Here is a 21,954-nt window from a genome sequence, read left to right on the forward strand (position 1 = left end):
AAGAACAGAATCCCTTTTTGTTACCACTAGCAGTCTTTAAAGTACTATTTGTTCTGTATAAGTTATTCAATATTTAACTTAGGAACTTAGTGTACTAGAAAAATCTTACTTCTCCATCTAGTAGTTATACAAAAGAAAAGGTAATCCAGGGATCATAAGAAAAATGTTAAAAATATGCTAGAATAGCTTTAAATCTCAAAGTGCAAGGTATAAGACCTCCTTTGAGGTCAAAGGGTTAAGAACCTGCCACAAGCAAAAATGGGTTGACTATAAAGGCAAAAATAACCGTAGGTTATCTTGAAGCTATCACAAAACTTAATATTTCACTATACAAGCACTACAATAAGTAAATTTCCAAAATTTAAGCCGTATATAACAAATATATACACGGTCTTAAAAAAAAAAACACCATTTTTATCATTGAATAAAAATAGAAATCAGACTGAGTTAAAGCTATCACGTAAGAAGATTCTTTTTTGTCTCGATTTCTAAAATTTCTACTGATATACTGAGGTGTTAAGGGACATTTCCTAATGACATTTTCTTGACACACGTGTTAAATTAAACATTTGTGAAAACGACACTAAAATAGATGTCCTGAAGCAATATATGAAATACTTTAAAGATTAAGTTCTTGGGGCAGCTAGGTGGCGCAGTGGATAGAGCACCGGCCCTGGAGTCAGGAGTACCTGAGTTCAAATTTGACCTCAGACACTTAACACTTACTAGCTGTGTGACCCTAGGCAAGTCACTTAAACCCAACTGCCTCACTAAAAAAAAAAAAAAAAGATTAAGTTCTTGGGGCAGCTAGGTGGCACAGTGGATAAATCACTGGTCCTGGACTCAGGAAGGCCTGAGTTCAAATCTGACCTCAGACACTTGACATTTACTAGTTATGTGATTCAAGACAAGTCACAATCTTCATTGCCCCAACAAAAAAAAAAAGAAAAAGAAAAAGAAAAAGATTAAGTGCTTTATTGAAATAAGTTCTGAATTTTAGAAGCTACCTGACACGTTGGCTTTTAAGAATCCTAAATAAGAATATTACTAATAATAGCTGAAAATTCAGCTATTCAACAAGACATTTTATGGAGCAGACTGCTAAATGTTTAGGATTCCAGCTCCTGTGGTAACAAACATATCCAACTGCTACATCAATATACAAGGTAGTTGTAAAACAACATGTACAAAGTGCTGCTCTGTGAGGTCCAAAAGAGCAAAAGTAATTACTGATTTGGGGGAGGAGAAGAAACAAGTGGAGGAACCGGATCTGGGAAGGCTGGGACAAACAAAAAATCAAGGGACCAATGAAGGGAAAGGAGAACTTAAAGGGGAGGAGAGTTTAAAAAGAGATATGCAAATGCATATGGAGGTGAGAACGTACAGTGCAAGGAGAGATTATTTTTCAGGGGAGCATGGATAGATTTAAGGAAGTCTATGAACTTGGACCAAAAAAACAAAAACCCAACACATGTTTATTTTTGCCAACCTTTAACTAATTACTGAGCATCTCCTTCAATATTTAAAAACATTCTGAGAAGAGGTTCATAGGTTTCACCGGGATGCCAAGGAATCCACAACACAAAAAAGGTTAAGAACCCCTGGTCTAAAGGGTCAGCTAGTTGGAAGAGATCAACATGACAGTGGAAAAGTAGAATAAGTTCAGATCATGGCAGCCTTGAATTCAAGCACAAAGAATTAATTAAACATTTTAACTTGGTAGATAATCATGAATAAATGAAATTTTTAGTATAAGAAGGACATGACTCTCTCTCTCTCTCTATGTGTGTGTGTGAACATTAGTCTGGTGGTGCCATGATGAATATGAATGCATTAGATGGGGAAGAGAGTAGAGGAAAGAGGACTGTGGGTATTTGGCTACTGAACAGTACCTGAAGGGGAATAATCTGGTGAGGTAGCAGTAGAAAAAGAATGGAAGACAAAAGAAGGTGGGTCTAGCTGTACTGGATCTCAAATTCTATTATAAAGCGGTAATTATCAAAACAACCTGGTATTGGCCAAAGAAAGTGAGTGGTGGATCAGCTGGAATCGATTAGGTACAAATTGCATTATAGTAAATGACCATGGTAAACCAAAGACCCCAAGCTTTTGGAACAAAATATCATTATTTTACAAAAACTTCTGGGAAAACTGGAAAATAGTATGGGAGAAACTAAGTATAGACCAGTATCTCACACCATATGTTGAAATAAGGTCAAAATGGGTACATGATTTACACCTTATAGTTGATACGATAAGCAAATTAAAAGAACATGGAATAGGGCAGCTAGGTGGCGCAGTGGATAAAGCACTGGCCCTGGATTCAGGAGTACCTGAGTTCAAATCCGACCTGGGACACTTGACACTTACTAGCTGTGTGACCCTGGGCAAGTCACTTAACCCCCATTGCTCCAAAAAAAAAAAAAAAAGAACATGGAATAGTTTATCTGTCAGATTTATGGATAAGGGAAGAATTCAGGACCAAAGAAGATACAGAGAGCATTACAAAACATAAAACAGATAATTTTGATTATGTAAAATTAAAAAGTTTTTACACAAAACCAATGCAACTCAAATTATAAGGAAAGCAGGAAAGTGGGAAAATTTTTTGCAACAAATACCTCCAACAAAGGACTTCATTTCTCAAATATATAGAGAATTGAGTCAAATTTATAAAAATATAAGTCATTTCCCAATTGATAAATGGTCAAAGGATATGAGCCAGCAATTTTCAGACAAAGAAATCAAAGCTATCTATAGTTATATGAAAAAATGCTCTAAATCACTATTAGGGAAATGAAAATTAAAACAACTATCAAGAACACATAATATCACAAAAAAAGGAAAATGCTGCATGTTGGAAAAGATGTGGGAAAACTGGACACTAATACACTACTGGTGGAGTTATGAACTGATCCAATCATTCTGGAGAGCAATTTGGAACTATGTCCAAAGGGCTATAGAACTGTGCATACCCTTTGATCCAGCAATACCACTGCTGGGTCTATATCCCAAAGACATCCAACAACAAAGAGAGAGAGAGAGAGAGAGAGAGAGAGAGAGAGAGAGAGAGAGAGAGAGAGAGAGAGAGAGAAAAGGACCAAGGACCAATTTATAGAAAAATATTTATAGCAACTCTTTTTGTGGTGGCTAAGAATTGGAAATCAAAGGGATGCTCATCAATGGGGAAATGGCTAAACAAACTGAGGTATATGACTGTAATGGAATTATTTTTGTGCTATAAGAAATGACAAGCAGAATGATTTCAGAAAAACCTGGAAAGACTCAAATGAACTGATGCATAGTAAAGTGAATAGAACCAGGAGAACATTGTACACAGTAAGAGCAATATTGTTTAGTGAAGAAATATGAATGATTTAGCTATTCTCAGCAATACAATGATCCAAGACAATTCCAAAGGACTAAGGAAGCATAACATCTGCCTACAAAGGAAGAACTGATAGTATGAATACAGACTGAAGCATGCTATTTTTTACTTACTTTCTTTTCATTCTTCTTGTGCAAAATGACTAATATGAAAATGTTTTACATAATTGCACATGTATATCTATATCTCATTGTTTGCCATCTCAGGGAAGGAGGGAAGGAAGGATAGAATTTGGAATTCAAACTTAAAATAATAAGCTTGATTCTAGACATATTGAACTCAAATGCCACTGGAACAAGTAGGTAGAAATACCCAGTAAGCACTGAAAACTTATCTAAAAAGCATAGAGAAAAGAAAAGCTAGAGGTAAAATTTGGGAAAGCTCATTCATATAAAGCTTATAATTGAACTTGGGGTAATGAATGAGACTGTCAAAGGAGAGGGTACAGCAAAGAGAAGTTCCAAAGACATTTATGCAGTCCATTTTAAGATTTACAATGCACTTTACAAAATTTTATTTGATCTTCAGTGTGATTAGAGAGGTATTTCAAACACTTTTCAACATTTCACATATAAGGAAAGGGAGGAGGGGCAGCTAGGTGGTGCTGTGGATAAAGCACTGGCCCTGGATTCAGAAGGACCTGAGTTCAAATCTGACCTCAAACACTTGATACTTACTAGCTGTGTGACCCTGGGCAAGTCACTTAACCCTCACTGCCCCAAAAGAAAGAAAAAAGGAAAAAAAAAAGTACAGATAAGGAAAGGGAGATTCAGCATACTTATGGTACATCCAAGGTCACTACAGCCCATAAAGTGGCAGTGCTGGAATGTGAACCTAGATCATCTCTAAATATGGTGCCTTTACCAATCCACAATAACTCTTCCCATATTTCTAAGAAAGATAAACTACTCTTTCTAGGATTGTCTCTGGCCTCTACCATGCTACAGCAGGATCCTTAACCTCAAAGTTAACTCTGTCCTTAGAATTCTCACACTGGAAGTATACCTTGCCCATGTGGCCTCTTCCTCTGATTGACTGGTTCTTCCCAAAACTCCCATTTTAGAAAAAGAGCTCAGATAAGCCATGTCCTTCTTCATTCCTCTCTGGGTTCCTCTCCTGACTCTCAGGATTACCTTCCCTCCCAATTAGAATGAAAGCTCCGGGGCAGCTAGGTGGCACAGTGGATAGAGCACTCAGCCCTGGATTCAGGAGGACCTGAGTTCAAATCTGCCTCAGACCCTTGACACTTACTAGCTGTGTGACCCTGGGCAAGTCACTTAACTCCAATTGCCTCACCAAAAAAAAAAAAAAAGAATGAAAGCTCCTTATGGACAGAAAGTATCTTTATTTTTACTTGTATTTTTATTCCCAGTGCTTAACACAAATCACAGCAAATGCTTAATAAATACTTTTTGACTTGACTTTTCATACCAGTTAATTAATGTACTTCATTTATATCATCCTTTTTATTTTTCAAAACACTGATATATAATATTTCATTTGATCTTTATTATATAACATAAAGACTAGATGGCGAATGCTACACCAAGATGGAAAAATTTTAAGTCCGGGTTAATAATGGATTGTTGTTAGAGTATTAGAATAGGTTTATAGAGGCTTATCACCATGGTGGACTTAGGGTGATGAGCTTTTCTGCCCAAACTTGTGAAGATGGCAGTACTTAGCATCCCTTTCTAAATGGAAGTGGAAGGTTGGGAGGAAGGGCTGTGGTGTAAACTGCAGATCTTTGAAGTAACAAACAATTCACCTACGTTAAAAAGTTGGTACTTATTTAGACTATTCAACTATGCATTAAGCATTTACATGGAGAGCATTGCCCTAACAGTGAAAGAGTACAGATTTTAGGTAAAATATGGGACCCTACCATCATACACTTAACTTAGGAGGTATGATACACAATAAGGGGAATCAAAACAAACATATGAGGTCTGAGAAAGGAAACACCATTATTAATGGGGAAATCAAGGAAAGCATCATGAAAAAAGATTTTAATTGGGCTTTAAAAGATGTGAGCAGTCAAAGGATCCGCATAAAAAAATGCTCCAAATCGCTAATAATTATAGAAATGAAAAATAAAGCAACTCTGAGGTTTTACCACATACTTATCAAATTATCCACCCCCCCCCCACCAAGAGAGAACAGAAAAGAAAAGGAAAAAAACAAATGTTGGAGGAGCTGCAGGAACATAGGTACATTACTTCATTGTTAGTAGAGCTGTGAATTGGTCTAGCCATTCTGTAAATGCATTTGTAACTAGGTCCCAAGTTGGTCAACTGGGCATGCTTTTGACCCAATGATACTTCTAATACATCAAAACTCCAAAGAGATCAAAAAGGAAATGAGCTACATATACAAAATTACTTATAGTAGCTATTTTACACTAGTAAAATCTGGAAACTAAAGTGATACCCATAATTGCATCAAGGCCAAACTATGGTGATAAACATAATGGAATATTATTGTATCATAAGAAATAACTAAATGAATGGTTTTAGAGAAAGAAAAGATCTGTATAAAATGATGCAGAATAAAGTGAGCAGAACGAGGAAAACTATACTATAACAATAATACAATGCACATGTTACATGTTAAATTCATCATTTAAAAAAACCCCAAAACCCAAAACATACCCCCAAAACAACTCTATGTAATAGAGAGATGCAATTTTATGTAGAATCCTCTTCTGTTCTACTTTCTATATGGAAATGCTTATTTTATTTGGTATTTAAGTTTAGAATTTTTAAAAGGAAACAGAAAAAGATGGGCAGGAATTTCATAGCCAGAAAGAGAAGAAAGTACACTCTAGGGATAGAGAATGGCATGGAACAAGCAAATTTCAGTTTGGCTGGAGTTAAGGTAGATAGGAGTCATATAAAATAAAGCTAAAAAGAAGTTTGTCAGAAATTCAGGCTCAAGACCTTTACTCAGTAAGCAAAGGGAAGACAATGAAAAATTTTGAGCCAAAGAAGGGTACGATCATATTTCTCCACCAGGCAAATTAAGTCTGGCAGCAGTATAAAATATCAATTATAGTGAAGGAAAAGATTGGAGGCATAAAGTCCACTGGGAGCCCAATGCAATTGTCCAAGTGGGAGGTGAAGAACTCGTACTCTAAGTAGAAAGGGGAATGGAGGGGAAGAGTTAGATAGTAGAGAAGCAGCAGAGGGAGAAGTGGTAGGCCTTTAGTAAATGATTAATTTTGAGAGGTGAAGGAGAAATGAAAGTCAAAGAACACTTCAAAGTTTATAATGTAGAATGTAGACTAGATGAGTGCAGGTCTAGAAGGAAAGGCATTACATTTTGGTCATGGAAAATGCTGAGTTTGAGGTACCAATGGGTACACCCAGGTGAAGCTGTTGTTGTAAGCAGTTGGAAACAGGGGAGTGGAGCTCAGGACTGAGCAAGCCATCTGTATTGGAAGTCATTTGCCTAAAGCTATGAAAGTGAATAAGATTACCAGGAAGAATATATAGAATAATAGGGCAAGGACAAAAATTGGGGAACACCACATTATGAGGCCAGGAAGAAGCAGGAACAAGACACAGTGTCACTAAAGGAATGGATTTAGGCAAATAACTTTTATGTAACCCTTCTCCTGGCTATTTCTCAGAATGAGAGAATGAATGGTCTGCCACTCTCCCACCCCTATCCCTTGACCCACATCTATAGGAATAATTACTTATTCCTTTTCCAAATTTAAAGGAGACTACAACGAAGAGAACAGATCCTGGTATTTAAAATTATTATTATTTGAGAAGAATGTAAAGACCGACCATGAATACTTGCTTTGTATTTCTTAACATCTTTAAAGTCACCTATATCTGGAGCTATGAGTCAAATTAGGAACCTCCTGATGTAGATATTGCTCCCATGCAGCCCTAAATTTCTTTAAAGGGGAGTGTCTTAGAGATATCCCTGGGGGCAAGCGAGAAGTAAAAATGGACTTGCCCAGGTTTACAGGGCCAGTCCTGTATCAGAGGCAAGTGTTAAAGGGAAGATCACAACTCAATCTACTTCTATCCACTGCACCAAAAGGCCAATGTATTGAAAATATACCCTTCAAATTCTAAAACCAGGTCTTGTAATCAATGAATTACAGCAATATAGTACAGACAGGTGTTTTATACATGGCAATATGTCTTAGATGCTTTTAATGAAAGTCTAAAAATTGTGGGGCAGCTAGGTGGTGCAGTGGATCGAGCACTGGCCCTGGAGTCAGGAGTACCTGAGTTCAAATCCAGCCTCAGACACTTAACACTTAATAGCTGTGTGACCTTGGGCAAGTCACTTAACCCCAATTGCCTCACTAAAAAAAAAAAAGAAAGTCTAAAAATGAAGTTGTCAAAATATACACTTTCAATATTTACAGATAATCTTTCAATGACTAAATGGCCATTTATCCCAGTAAGAGGAATATACATAAAGGAGGTCAAAAGCATAAAGGTCCTATACATATATTTATATATAAACCAAAGTAACAAAGTGGTAATGAAGAATTGGAAAGAAAAAAAGTAATTTAAAAAATGTTCTAAAATAAATTCTTGCTAGTAACCACCTACTACTGAGTTTATGGTAAGGTAGTTAGAAATCAATTTTTTTTTAAATCCCAATATTCTTAACCTTTGATTATATTTGAGACCCCTGTAAGAAATATGCAATAGAAACACTGGCCACTCAGGGTCCATTCTTACTTATGGCAAGATAGGCTATACAAAAGAATCTATAGATTTAGAAAGATTAAAGTAATACTGAGTTGGTCATATAGCTCATTAAGCAGAGGGATGGATTAGAGTTCTAGCAGTGGAAAGATAAGAGAATGAAGTAGAGACATATTAAGAGAAGAATTAAAGTTGTACCTGTCTAAATTTGGGGAAAGAAAATATTAAGTCAAAGATCATCCCATGATTTCAAGTGCATGTGACTAGGAGATAGGTGGTACAATTCATAAGTAGCGGTAAGTTGGGAGAATATGCTATATAGAACTCCCACAGAAAACGAGTTTTCAACATAGTAAGTTTGAGTAACTCACCATCCAAAGGGAAACATACACTGAGCAAACTGAAGGTAATAGAGTTTGAGGACTAGTCTGATGACAGAGATTTGGGAGTTATTCGAATACGGGATGTAGCCACAGAATGGCTAAAATCAACCTAATGAGGGTTCAACCTGCTCTAGAGGTGGCAGAGCATAGGTAACAAAATAGGGACTTCTGAAAGGCTCAGCTCTGATGAAATGTGGTAGTTACAACTATGGTGTGGGTCTTGGGCCTAAAATATAGGCTTTCTTTTTTTAATCACTTCTTCCAATACTGAACTTCGGGATTAAAGGACTGGAGAAAATAAACGGTCCTATGTGTCTCCTGGAAGAACAGACCAGTAGTCAAAGGATGTGGGTTTTACTTCTGGCTCTGTTAAGAATGAACTTAAATGATACAATCTAGACCTTTAAAAATGTGATCTATGTGAAAAGACAAATAAGGTATACAATGAAAAATAACCTTCACAAGATGTAGCACAAGGCAGATGAAGGGAGGGGAGAAGAAGTGGCAGAGACTCAAAGCACTGGGGTCTGTGTGACCTCACACAACATGGCTTCCTTCTTCGGGACTTCATTTGTAAAGTAAGTGGGCAGAAGTATAAGCTCTTGGAGGCCCCTTCCAGTTCTAAAATTCTATAAAATGCATCTGATTATGAAAATGTAATTTAACAAAATAATACATTTAAGATGTTAATAAGTATCCAATCATATCTATCACACAAAAGCAAATGCATTTTACAGTCCAATTATTATATAGCTTCCCTGTCAATTTCTAGTCCTTGTCTAGTCTCTAGCTTTCTTTGTGATCTGGCTTTTTGAGCACTTACTAATCTTTACTGTAACTAAGAGAGGAAAAGAGGTACAGGGATGAATTACTAGTTAAGTGCTGTAGAAATGCTAATTATATTATTATAATAATCACATGAGAAGGCAGAAATTACAGTTTACACAGTGCTCTGTAATGAACATCTGAACTGGATCTTCTAGTTAGATATATTATTGCATAGACTTTATCTCCATTTTTCCTAAATGAAAGCTTTGTTTAGTGCTTAAAAAATTCAGTAAAAAAATTAAAAAAAAAATCAGTCCAATCAAATACTGATAGGTTTTAAAATTGTATTACTTAAGTTTTAAATGGCAGATGAGATTTTTCTAATCCATTACGAAAATATGAATGATATTAGAAAAAGTGATTGCCAATTTTGAAAAAATTAACATAGATATAAGATATTTTACCTTAACCAAAGAGATAAACTTGAATGAGGGGCAGCTAGGAGGCACAGTGGATAGAGCACTGGCCAGGGAGTCAGGAGGACCCGAATTCAAATCCAGCCTCAGACACTTAACATTTACTAGCTGTGTGACCCTGGGCAAGTCACTTAACCCCAATTGCCTCACCAAAAACAAAACAAACAAACAAAAAAACCTTGAAAACTTGAATAAGGGCTAATTTACATGTATATTTAAGGGGCAGGGAAATTTCTATATAGTCTGCATACACATTTAAATACTATGCTCAAATTAGTTCTTTGGTTCCAAGTAAAATATAATGTGTTTTTTTGTTTTGTTTTTCTGGGCAATGGGGGTTAAGTGACTTGCCCAAGGTCACACAGCTAGTAAGTGTCAAGTGTCTGAGGCCGGATTTGAACTCAGGAACTCCTGAATCCAGGGCCGGTGCTTTATCCACTTCGCCACCTAGCCACTCCCTATAATGTATGTTTTATATTCACAAAGACTAACAAAAGCAACTAGGTCAGGCAAATCTTTTTTGTTGTTGTTCTTGTTAAGCTGTGCTTCATATACTATCTATTGAAAAGTTTTGATCTTGGGGCAGCTAGGTGGTGCAGTTGTATGAGATGATTATGGATTTGAGTCAAATTAAACTCTGAGGATGGGGTCTGGAAGGTACCCAGCCCTGCCCCAGTATAGTTCTTTTAGAAGTTTATTGCTTGTCAAATTCTCACTGTCTCCTTTAAGTTTTATTGCCAATTAACAGTATTTTTACTTCTGCTCAGTCTCCTCACTTGTCAGCTACATATTAGTTTTGTCTGAAATCCATCATGTGTCAGAACCCCAGTCCCTGTTGAGTGGGTCAGGGAGTTTGCCCACCAATTCAATACTCAGGACTCAAGAAGAAAGGACAGGGCTCAGCACAGGATGCAGCAATTAAGTTGAGACCAGATGTTAAGTGACATGTCTCTTTTTCTCAGAGCGGAATCCCCTTGGCCCTGGGGTCCCAACAATGGATTATTCTTTTCTTCCCAACATAGTCGAAGATAAATTTTAATCCTGTTGTCCTTCTAGAATTAACACGACTACAGAACAATGCTGAAGCACCTGAGTGACTCTTCCTGTTATTCAGGTTGAATATCTTTAGAGACAGGGGTCGGGAGAGGGGAGTCAGTGGGAACTGTGAGATCTGAAACATCTGACTGTCACTCCCCTGTTTCCTCTTCCTTTGGTTTGACCTTGTTCCCCCTCCCCTTTTCCCCCTTGTTCCTGGAACACGTATGCATGTCTCCATACATTGATCATGAGCTAAACACGCACCCTGGGTGAGACAGGATTGGATGTTAGAATGTGAGCTCGCCCTAGTGTGCGTGGGGACTTTCCCTATAAAAGGTCAAGGCATGTATTAGCTAGCGCGGCTCAGGCATTGAATTTGCCCATTCCCATGGGAAAGTAATAAATCTGTCTCTGCTTGACTTGGTGGTCTCCTCGAGTTATTTGGGTAAACTGAGGCAATTTGCCCCATACACAGTGGATAGAGCAATGGCCCTGGAGTCAGGAGGACCTGAGTTCAAATCCGGCCTCAGACACTTGACACTTACTAGCTGTGTGACCCTGGGGGCAAGTCACTTAACCCTCATTGCCCCACCCCCACAAAAAAAAGAAAAGTTTTCATCTCTAAAGAGAACTTCAACTTCCAAGAACTCTTATATGAATTTAAAAGGAAGATAGAATAATTTGTATTCTTTCCTTCCTAAACTAGCTTTAAAAACTCTTGATTTTCAGATATTGTCTGAAAGTCCCATCATATCTTTTTGTTTTTTAAAAAACTATCTTTTGTTTTTTAGTTTGTTTGTTTTGTTTTGTTTTGTTTTAGTGGGACAGTTGGGGTTAAGTGACTTGCCCAGGGTCACACAGCTAGTAAGTGTTAAATGTCTGAGGCCTGACCTGAACTCAGGTACTCCTGACTCCAGGGCCGGTGCTCTATCCACTGCACCATCTAGCTGCCCCTAAAAAACTATCTTTTGTGATAAATAGGACTACTTACAACAAAACATTTTAATTGAAAAAAAAATTTCCAACAAATCAAAAGTTTATTTGTCATCTAGAATCCTTTAAAGAAAACTCTTGGGCTTTAACTTAAAATATACATATGATCTAAAACAACTTAAAATGTTTTAGTTATACTTTTAACTAAGTAGTTAAATGTTAAATAATTTTTTCTCTAGCTACCTGTGTTCTGATACTGCCCAAGATTATAGTTGCCATTTTTTGTGGTAGTAAGATACAGTGGAAAGGACAGTAATCAAACTACAAGTCTAAATTCTCATTCTGTCCCTTACTAGCCATGCTGACTCTGGACAAGTTCCACAGACCTGAGTCTTAGTTTCTGCCGACTGTAAAATAAATTTGAAACTGATGATTTTTGAGGTCTCATCCAGTTCTAAAGTATTAGGAGTCTATATTTTGTTTGCCTAAATCATTACTGTCCACTCTAACTACAAACTCAGAAATGGGTAAAGACCATGCCCGCTCATTTGTAGTGCATGAAGCCCAAAAAAGAACCACAAATGTGTAAACCTGATAGCTTTGGGGTCATCATATTCCAAAATAGATTTTTTCCATGATAAATTTGAAATAGGAAAAATAAGTGTTATAGAAACTTTAACACTAAAATATAAACAAATTAGTACAAGTTTATCACAAGAGATTTAAATGCAAACATCTAATTAAATTTTAGTTTAAAGCATGAAATTAAATTTTATTACTAATTTTTTTTAGGAAAATTACCTTTTAAAAGCTGATTCCGGTCCAGTGTATCATGCAAGACTTCTTGTTTATATCTGTTGTCCAAGTTGGATTTTAACGAGAGTGCTTTAGAGGTGAGACTAGATCCATTTTTGTCTTTCCCTACTCTGGCTGATTTCAGATATTTTGTTTCTTGGCTCACATTTTCTTGCCTTTTTACTTTTGTTTCCTGATCATTTGATGCCGCCAGTTCAAAAGACTGAATAGGGCTGATGTCTGGAGTTGATAAAGGAGTTACATCAGTCACAGTATCTTCAGATTCTCCTGTTAATTCGCCAAGTTTTGGTTTAGAATTTATGGACGGTGCTTCTGTTGACTTTCCTGATTTGCATTTTTGTTTTGGAGACAGCAGAGCTAAATCAGGTGCACTTTTCTTTGAAGACGATTGAGATGAATCAGAGAGACAGATGTCAGATTCGGTAGCTGAATAATCTGTATCTGTACCTGTACAAGATGAGGAGGAAGAACTGATTTTGTTATATTTTTTACTTGTGCACTTTTTAAAATTATTAGATGGCTTACCTGACTTGGATCTGATAGGATGCCTTTTCCCGTCATCACTGCTCTCTTCTCCATCTGTACAATAATCATCTTCTCCTCTTACTATTTGAGGGATTGGAATGGTTAAATGTATTTTTACTGTTGATGAAGTACTACATATACTCTTTGATCCCGAATTTGATGAGGATGAAGATATTCCAGTACAGTTTTCTAAGGCAGGATCTTCTGAAGGTATTGATCCCGAATTTGATGAGGATGAAGATATTCCAGTACAGTTTTCTAAGGCAGGATCTTCTGAAGGTATTGATCCTGAATTTGATGAGGATGAAGATATTCCAGTACAGTTTTCTAAGGCATGATCTTCTGAAGGTGTTTTCTCTTTCCCTTCATTTTTCTTCTCAATAACACAATCTTTCTTGTTAAGTGAACCCAATTCAAGATCTAAATTTTCTGCATCCATTTCTTTTTTCCCATGTTTGTCAAATTGCTCGTCAACTGGTGAAATACTACTTCTATATTTCTTTTCTTCTCCATCAGAATCACCTTCTGACATATCTCCATACTGGTCCATAACAGCAAAGATATTCCTGAGAAAGTAGAAAGTGTTACTATCAGAACAAAGTAATTTTCCAAACAGGAGGCTCCATAATGCCACCATACCCCAGTTGTATTTCTATATTGTAAATGCTATGCTTAAATAAGTTGGCTCTCTTAAGTAATTTTGTATTTTTCTCAATCTGATGTTTACTATATACATAAAAAAGCTGGTAATTCTTTTTTTTTTTTTTTAGTGAGGCAGTTGGGGTTAAGTGACTTGCCCAGGGCCACACAGCTAGTAAGTGTTAAGTGTCTGAGGCCGGATTTGAACTCAGGTACTCCTGACTCTAGGGCCAGTGCTCTATCCACTGCACCACCTAGCTGCCCCGGTAATTCTTTTAATATAGTTTGGCTTTCAAATAATTACTGTTTATAAATATGAAGTAGAGACTCTGAATTTTTATCTGATTATTTCAAACAATAAATTACAACACAGGATATACTGCTGACAGTATCCAAGTCACTTCCTATTAGTAAATCAGGAAGATATTGAGACTTTCAGACAATAAGAACAATGCACTGCCACAGAAAGCACAAACAGTTACAAGCACCCTTTTGGCCTGGGGTATCTGACTTGCCAATGAATTTCACAGTCTGACTTCAACTTAGCTTTCCAGACTTATTTCAGATTACATTTCCAGTCATGCTGGCCTTTTGGCTGTTCCTCATTCAGGACGTTCCATTTTCATCCTCTAGGCCTAAGCACAGGCAATGCAGGAAATGTGCTTTCAAGGGATGATACTCGGCCAATAGGGTGGTTCGAGAATGCATGGAGTGCTGGGAATGGAGTCAGAAAGACCTGGTCTCAGGCACTTACTGACTATAGGTCCCTGGAAAAATCACTTAATCTTTGTCAGCCTCAGTTTTCTCAATTATAAAATGGGGATAATAACAGAATCTACCTCCCAGGATTGTTTGTGAAGATCAAATGGTATAATGATATGTATTATATAAAGAGATCCATATCTATACACATGCACACACATATAAAACAATAGTTATACAAAAGCCTCTTCCCTCCCTTCCCAAGCTCAGTTCAAAGTTCAGCTTAAGTACCACCTCCTGCCTGAGTTTTCCTGATTCCCCAGTTGTTATCAATTCTCTTCCTTCCCAAATTACTTCCTATTTGTTTAGCATATATTTTGCATTTAATTATTTCTGTATATAATGCTTTCCCTCAACAGAAGGTAATGGCCTTTTTATTCTTGTCTTTCCAACCCTATCACCCATCCCAGTGCCTATCACATATTAGGTATCTGATAGATGAAAAACTGGAAACGAATAAATTTATCAAGGGGCCCAGAAGGGAGAAATACAATTATACACTTGGCCTATAAACATACAGCCCTGATGTACCAAAGGACTCCACTCCATCTCATTCCCCACAAAACACCTTAAGTTGGCCATAAGTTTTTTGGGGGAGAGATGGTATTATGAATGAATGCAAGGAGCAAATTGAACAACAACAACAAAATCCTGCTCTCCAAACCCTCGTAATTTTATATACCATAAGTAAATACTACATTTTGTGAAAAGGTAAGGTGATTTCTCTCCCAAGCAATTTACCTTATTCAAAGTTGGAAGTTTACTTTAAATTCTCCCACCAGGCCCCATCTAGTGTAGAAAGTTGAAAACTGCAGGCTAATACAATTTTAACCCAAACACTAAAGCTAGGGAAAGAAGATACAGGATTACTGCTGTTTTTTTCCTCACTCACTTCAGAAGTTACTGGTTACTATACATAGTTCAGGAATACCACGGTGGTTTTTGCTCTTTTCTATGAGTATCTTCTTTTTTAGAAGTGAACTGTGAAAAGGCATGTTCAGCATTCTATGGAAATTAAAAAGTAAGAATAAAAAAAGATCACAGATCTAAAGCTGGAAGGGGCTTCAGATACTACCTAGTCCAAACTCCTTTTTTTTATAGATGAAAAAAGTAAAGCTGAGGTGAGGGAAATGACTTGCCCAAGGTCATGTATGTAGTAAGTGGCATTCAAACCAAGGTTCCCTGACTCCACTGTCAGTGATCTTTCCCCAATACCAAAAAGTTACCATGCTATTTTCAAAGATAAAGACACTGGTACAAAAGGGTAAGCCTAATTCCTAAAGGGGAAATAAAGCCTAGCTTAAGGCTGTTTGCCCCAGTAGGCAGTTATGGAATGATGAAATTAAGCAATTTTAATAAAGAATTTAATAATTTAATTGAGAATTTAATAAAGAATTTTTAAATGCAAACCTGTATTTCAAATGTTATTGATTGAACTTAAAATGATGAAACTATTATGTTGAAAATAAGGCAGTGTGATGTGTAGCAGAGTTGTGTTGAGAATTAGGCAGACCTAGTTTCAAGTCTACCTTCCACCTCATCCCCCCTTGTCTGTCTGCCTATCTGTCTCTCTCTGTCTCTGTCTCTGTCTCTGTCTCTGTCTCTGTCTCTCTCTCACACACACACACACACACACACACACACACACACACACACACAGAGTTGTGTGACCCTGGGGCAAATCTAGTTTCTAATCTCTCAATACTGCAGACAACTGCAGAAGGCTTTAAACTGCAGAGCAGATGTCGCTCTGCATTGGTAGGAGTTAAACAGCTTGAGAATACTAAAGGCAATAACAGGGAATAAAGAGAATAGGGGAGATGAAGAGAATGACAGTAAAGAAATTATAGAGGAATGAAGTTTAAAATTAATAATAAAGCAACAAGAATAGAAAATTGACTAATTTTAGGGAAACCACCAGTAAAAAAATTTATATTGTTAAAAACTCCACCAAGTCTTCTTAATAGTGGTCATTCTCTCAAATTAATTTGTATGATACAGTGGATAAAGCACTGGCCTTGGATTCAGGAGGACCTGAGTTTAAATCCAGCCTCAGACACTTGACACTTACTAGCTGTGTGACCCTGGGCAAGTCACTTAACCCTCATTGCCCCACCAAAAAACAAAACAAACAAAACCCAACCACAATGATACTGAATGAAACAATGAAACAATTAAGAAAGCTTTTATTTGCTATAGGGAAATATATGAAGGAAAAAGATACCAGATCAAATTTCTGTAGATAGCCTTACAAAGAAACTGAGTCATTCAAAACTCCAAAAAAGTCTTTCTAAAATTTTAGGCAGCAAACAAAATAACAACTAAACACTTATTTTAAAATTATACTTCTTCCACTGAAGTCCTATTCCCATGTCTCATCGAAGTTCTTTAAGGCTATGATGGCAACGCACAAGCTTTGGCAGATCCTATAGCTAGTAATTAATTAGTTTGACCAAGCTGGACCATCACCAAGGCAAAGGACAGTACTCATCTCTTTCCCCACAGAATGGCTGTCTGACTCCTAAGGTCCATTCTAGCAAACTTTGGTTTTGGTTCAACTGCATTTTTGTGGTCAAAGCAACTTATGAAAATTATCTACTAACATGTGAAAAGGTTGATATAGTGCCCAAAGTGATGAAGTACTGGATCTTTTATTTCTATTATAGCTAGTATATTACATTGACTATATAATTTATGATATATTAGTGTTTTTATACATGCTAACTATACCATAGTAGGTATCTATACCATAATGGGTATCTATACCATAATAGGTATCTATACCATAATAGGTATCTACAGAATTCCTACATAATCATTAAAAGTATAACTTCATTTATCCACATTATACAGAACAAGGAGAATAATTTTATTACTTTCTGGGGGTTTATAGTTGTATCTTTGCTTTTATGTCATATTTATGTTTATGATTCAGGAGTGAATCTTTAGTCACAAACACTGTTCTGATTCACTTTAAAATGAGAATTTCCAAGACATTGTAGAGTAGAAGGTAGGGAAGGTAGACTTTCATACAGGAAAAAAAAAAGCTATCCTTCCTCTGTTTACTATAATAAATTTGTCTCATTGACATCCAAAATGAAGCTGACCAAGCATTACTGCGAAAGGGCTATCCACATACACTAATGGTTTATGTCACAGGTCCAACTAATTTAGTTGATTAAAATTTTATTCTTTAATAAAAATTAAAATTTAGTTAATTAGCTGATTCCTATAAACCCCAGCCTCTGACCACAAAACCTGAAGTGGGTAGAAAAGAGGCTGTACTGTTAAATCTAGTATTTTTGATGAGAAGGGCAATGGGAGCCAACGCCAGGAAGCTTAATATGTCCATCTCAGGGGCATGCTGACAGAATTTGCTTTCCTGGAGTCTCTAACTTCTTTCCCCCAGTTTAACTCAGCACAGTGGATAGAGCACCGGCCCTGGATTCAGGAGGACCTGAGTTCAAATCTAGCCTCAGACACTTTACACACTTACTAGCTGTGTGACCCTGGGCAAGTCACTTATCCCCAATTGCCTTACCAAAAAACAAAACAAAACAAAATAAAGTTAAAAATTCCAATTTAGCCTGTGATTTCAAAGCATCTGAAAATTCAGTTTCATGACACCTTTTTCCTCTCTACCATCCCCAAATCTTCTTTGAAATGATTATGATATATTCATATTTTTAAATGAATTTAAAATATTTTTTAAAGAATCTCATGATATCAGAATGTCATAATGTTGATTGTATAAGGAGAGCCACTTCCTATGATTTGGTTCTAAAATAACTTAATTCCAGAAACAACTTCAGAGTGATCATTACATGGAGCAGCTAATACATAGATTTAGAGTGGGACTTCAGAGTTTAAATAGGAGGGAAGGTTTAGCTTAGAATCCATTAAATGGTTTAAAAATAAATATATATGTTTTTATAACTTTATTTCAATATAAATGCATCATTGTGTAATCCTAGGTCTTTTATATATTCAAAACCATTATTATGAGAAGGGCTCCACAGGCTTCACCAGACTGCCAAAGGTGTCCATGACACAAAAAGGTAAAGAACTTTTGATTTAGCCCAACTAACTGCCTCATTTTAAAGATGAAGAAACTTAGGCTGAAAAAAATTAAATAACTCAATTAGGGTCACCTACAAGAAATAAGTAGAAGAGTTGTGATTTAAACCCAAGGCCCTCTAAGTTCAAAACTAGTGCTCTTTCCACTAAGCCACACTTTCTCTCCAAATTCTGAATTAGCAGAAGACCTTATAGTTTAATATCAGCTCTTATAAAACAACTAGTTAGCTTTATAGGGAAACATGGAAAAGCACCATTTTTTGGCTGAAAAGGATAAAAAGAGCTTACTGTTTATAAAAGATATTTTCTTTCAATTTCAAAATTAAACTCTGAAAATAATACAATGAATACTATGGCAACATTAACTTCAATGCTGTAAACAATCCCTTTAATTATTGTATAGAAACAATATTTTTAAAATAGTAATAACTTGGGGCAGCTAGGTGGCACATTGGATAAAGCTCAGGAGGAACTGAATTCAAATATGGCCTCAGACACTTGACACTTACTAGCTGTGTGACCCTGGGCAAGTCACTTAACCCTCACTGCCCTACCCTCGCCCCCCAAAATAGTAATACTTGACACAACCAAAATTTTAGAGTCGGAAGGGGCCTTAGAGTTTATCTCATCCAATTCTATCTCAGATATTAAGTACTATGCAACCTTGGACAAGTCTAGTGACAGAACTCAAGAACAAATTTGTGGATGACACAAAGCTGGAAGAGGTATTTAAGCTGCATGAAAATATCAGTATTTTTTTAAATTGATATTTCATTTTAACATCACCTTCATTTCCAAATATATTCTTCCCATCCAACAAACTATCTCACATAACAAAAAAGGGGAAAAATCAGTTCAACAAAACTAATATGTAAAAAGTCTTGACAGTATATGATGGATGCAATGTTCTATGTCCATAGTCCCCCACTTCTGTAAAAGCAGCAAATTTTATTTTCTCATCTTTTCTCTGGGTTAAGCATTGGTATTTTAAAATTCAATGTCTATTAAGCATGTACTCTGTATAAGAGACTTGCAAGCTATTAGATATAAAGATGAAAGATTATTAGATACAAAGATAAAAGAGAGTTGAAATAATGCATGTCAACTATTATAGATTAAAATTTTAATTGCACGAATTCTGGCTGGGGGTAATTCTGGCTTAACAACAACAGTTCACGTGGAACAAGCTCACACATGAACAAACAGACCTTGCCAACCTCCTCCACTCCAAAAATACCCCAACCCCATATTGCATTCAAAGGGTACAAAATGGGGATATTTGGCACTACCTACTTGACAAATTGTTATGAGGATCAAATAATTTAATGGACGTAAATTAGCCTTATATTGTTACTATAACAAGGGAAGGTAACAGTTCCAACGCATACAGATGAAACACTGCAGTTCTGAGAACCATTTGAAGGACAAACACAAAACAGAAAGAAAGCCTAGTGAAAAGGAGCTTAAATTAGAACACGGCAACTGACTTCCAACATCTGAAGGGCAAACACACAAAAAGAAAAGACTTGTATTGTTCCAACAAGGTATAGCTATAACCTGTGGATTACAGGGAGAAGTTACAAAGAAGCGGATTTTAGTTTAATATAAGGAACAGCAATCATTTAAAAATTAGAATGAATTGTCTGCTAATGCCATAGGATTTAGAGCTAACAATAGGATCCTAAGATACCATTTAGTCCACACAGCTCATTTTTTAAATGAGGAATGGTTAAACCCCAAAGTGCCACAAAGTACAGGTAGCAAAGTGGACATTTGAACACAGGTTCTTTGACTTTAAGTCCAGTGCTTTTCCAATACACCATGTATGTGGCCAGGAATGGGTGAGGTAGTGATCCTCAAGGATACTACAGAAAGGATTCCTAAAATGGGTGCTGGACTAAGACGACCTTTAAAATTCCTTCCAACAATAAGATTTTTATGAGCTGGAACTAGGATCTGACTTTTATTCCCTAAATAGTCACATTCCTAATTTCCTAAAATTCCTTTTCTCCCTAATCCTAAATCTGTATATGTTCATAGTTGTAAAAACAACTTTTATGATTTATTTCAATCTACCGACTGATATTTTGAGAGAATTTACTATTTAAAAAAAAAAAAGTGGTGAGGGGCGGCTAGGGGGTGAAGTGGATAAAGCACCGGCCCTGGATTCTGGAGTACCTGAGTTCAAATCCGGCCTCAGACACTCGACACTTACTAGCTGTGTGACCCTGGGCAAGTCACTTAACCCCAATTGCCCCGCAAAACAAAACAAAACAAAAAGTGGTGAGACTCAATTTAGTATTTATATTAGGCATGGAAGCCCAATAATAATTTGGAATGAATTAGCTCCTTTGTCATCATCAGGTATCATGGGAAGGAGTTAAATTTGGCTTACTTCTTCCAAAAGTGCTGTGCATCCACATACAGTGAAAAGGTGAAAGCAGATCCTACCCAGATACCCACCTGTGTAACTATTTTAAACATGCCTTTACATCGCCAGGCAGAAACAAGTCATACACATTTTAAAACCAGCCAATTTTTTTTGGAGGGGGGTGGGGAGGCAAAATTAGGTGAAGTAGCTAGAGTCCTAAACCTGGAATCAAGAAGATGGGAGTTCAAATCCGGCCTCAGGCACTTAAATAGCAGTGAAGCCTCTGTCCACAACTCACTTAACCTCTGCCTGCCTCAGTTTCCTCAATTGTAAAAATGAAGCTAAGCAAACCACCTACTTCACAGGGCAGCTGTGTGGGATCAAATAAGATTTATCTGTAAAGCCCTTCGCACCCGTGCTTGGCATATAGGGGGTGCCTATTAAATCAGTGCTTCTTCCCTTCCTTTCTTTTTCAAATGCCAAGTCCTCCCCCCACCCACCCGTGTTTTGATAAGATGTGACGGCGCCTCCTTCTGGAGGGGGGAAGGTGGGGGCGGGGGATGTATCACCGTTCGGGGTGGGGGGAGGATGTTTGTACAAAGTGTTCCACCTGGGCCACCTTAAGTCAATTACCATTCTTTAGCGGTTTCAAATGATGTAATTGGCTGGGGGAGCTCCCCAAGCAAGAACCTCGTTACCTCTCAAAAGGCGGCCGGCCTAACCCCTCAATGTCTTCCCCAATTTCGAATGCCCCCCCGGGGGAGGGGAAAGGGGCGCGGGGATGAGCAGGGCGGGGAGGGCCTTTCGTCCCGGGTTCTTCCTTCCCTGACCACGGCTAGAGGCAGCAGCATCCCCACCTCCTCCTCCTTCATCCTTCGACCTCCCGCCCGCGGCCCAGGCCCGTGCCCACAGCCTTGCTTCCCTCAGGCCGAGGGAACCGGTACCCACCGCCAAAGCCCGAGGGACGGCTGAGCGAGGCCGGTGGGAGCGCCCGGCGAGGAGGGTACTCATGGAGGAGCCGCCGCCGCCGCCGAAGAGACAGTTGCGACCGTTCCGACCGTTACCCCCGCCGTTACCGCCACCGCCAGCTCGCGCCGCA

General features: G+C 37.4%; 1 protein-coding gene across 1 annotated transcript in view; it reads right to left on the reverse strand.

The window, feature by feature from the left end:
• The window catches only part of CFAP97 (cilia and flagella associated protein 97), a 37,759-nt gene extending 15,805 nt beyond the window's left edge, over positions 1-21,954 (reverse strand). The window contains exons 1-3 of the mRNA XM_043970650.1: positions 21,804-21,954; positions 13,007-13,572; positions 12,467-12,928 (exon numbers count right to left, since the gene is read on the reverse strand). Coding sequence (XP_043826585.1) covers positions 12,467-12,928; positions 13,007-13,556 — 1,012 coding nt within the window. The 5' untranslated portion in view covers positions 13,557-13,572; positions 21,804-21,954. The remainder of the gene's footprint in view (positions 1-12,466; positions 12,929-13,006; positions 13,573-21,803) is intronic.

The sequence above is a fragment of the Dromiciops gliroides genome, chromosome 6, assembly GCF_019393635.1.
Source record: "Dromiciops gliroides isolate mDroGli1 chromosome 6, mDroGli1.pri, whole genome shotgun sequence".
Lineage (NCBI taxonomy): Eukaryota > Metazoa > Chordata > Mammalia > Microbiotheria > Microbiotheriidae > Dromiciops > Dromiciops gliroides.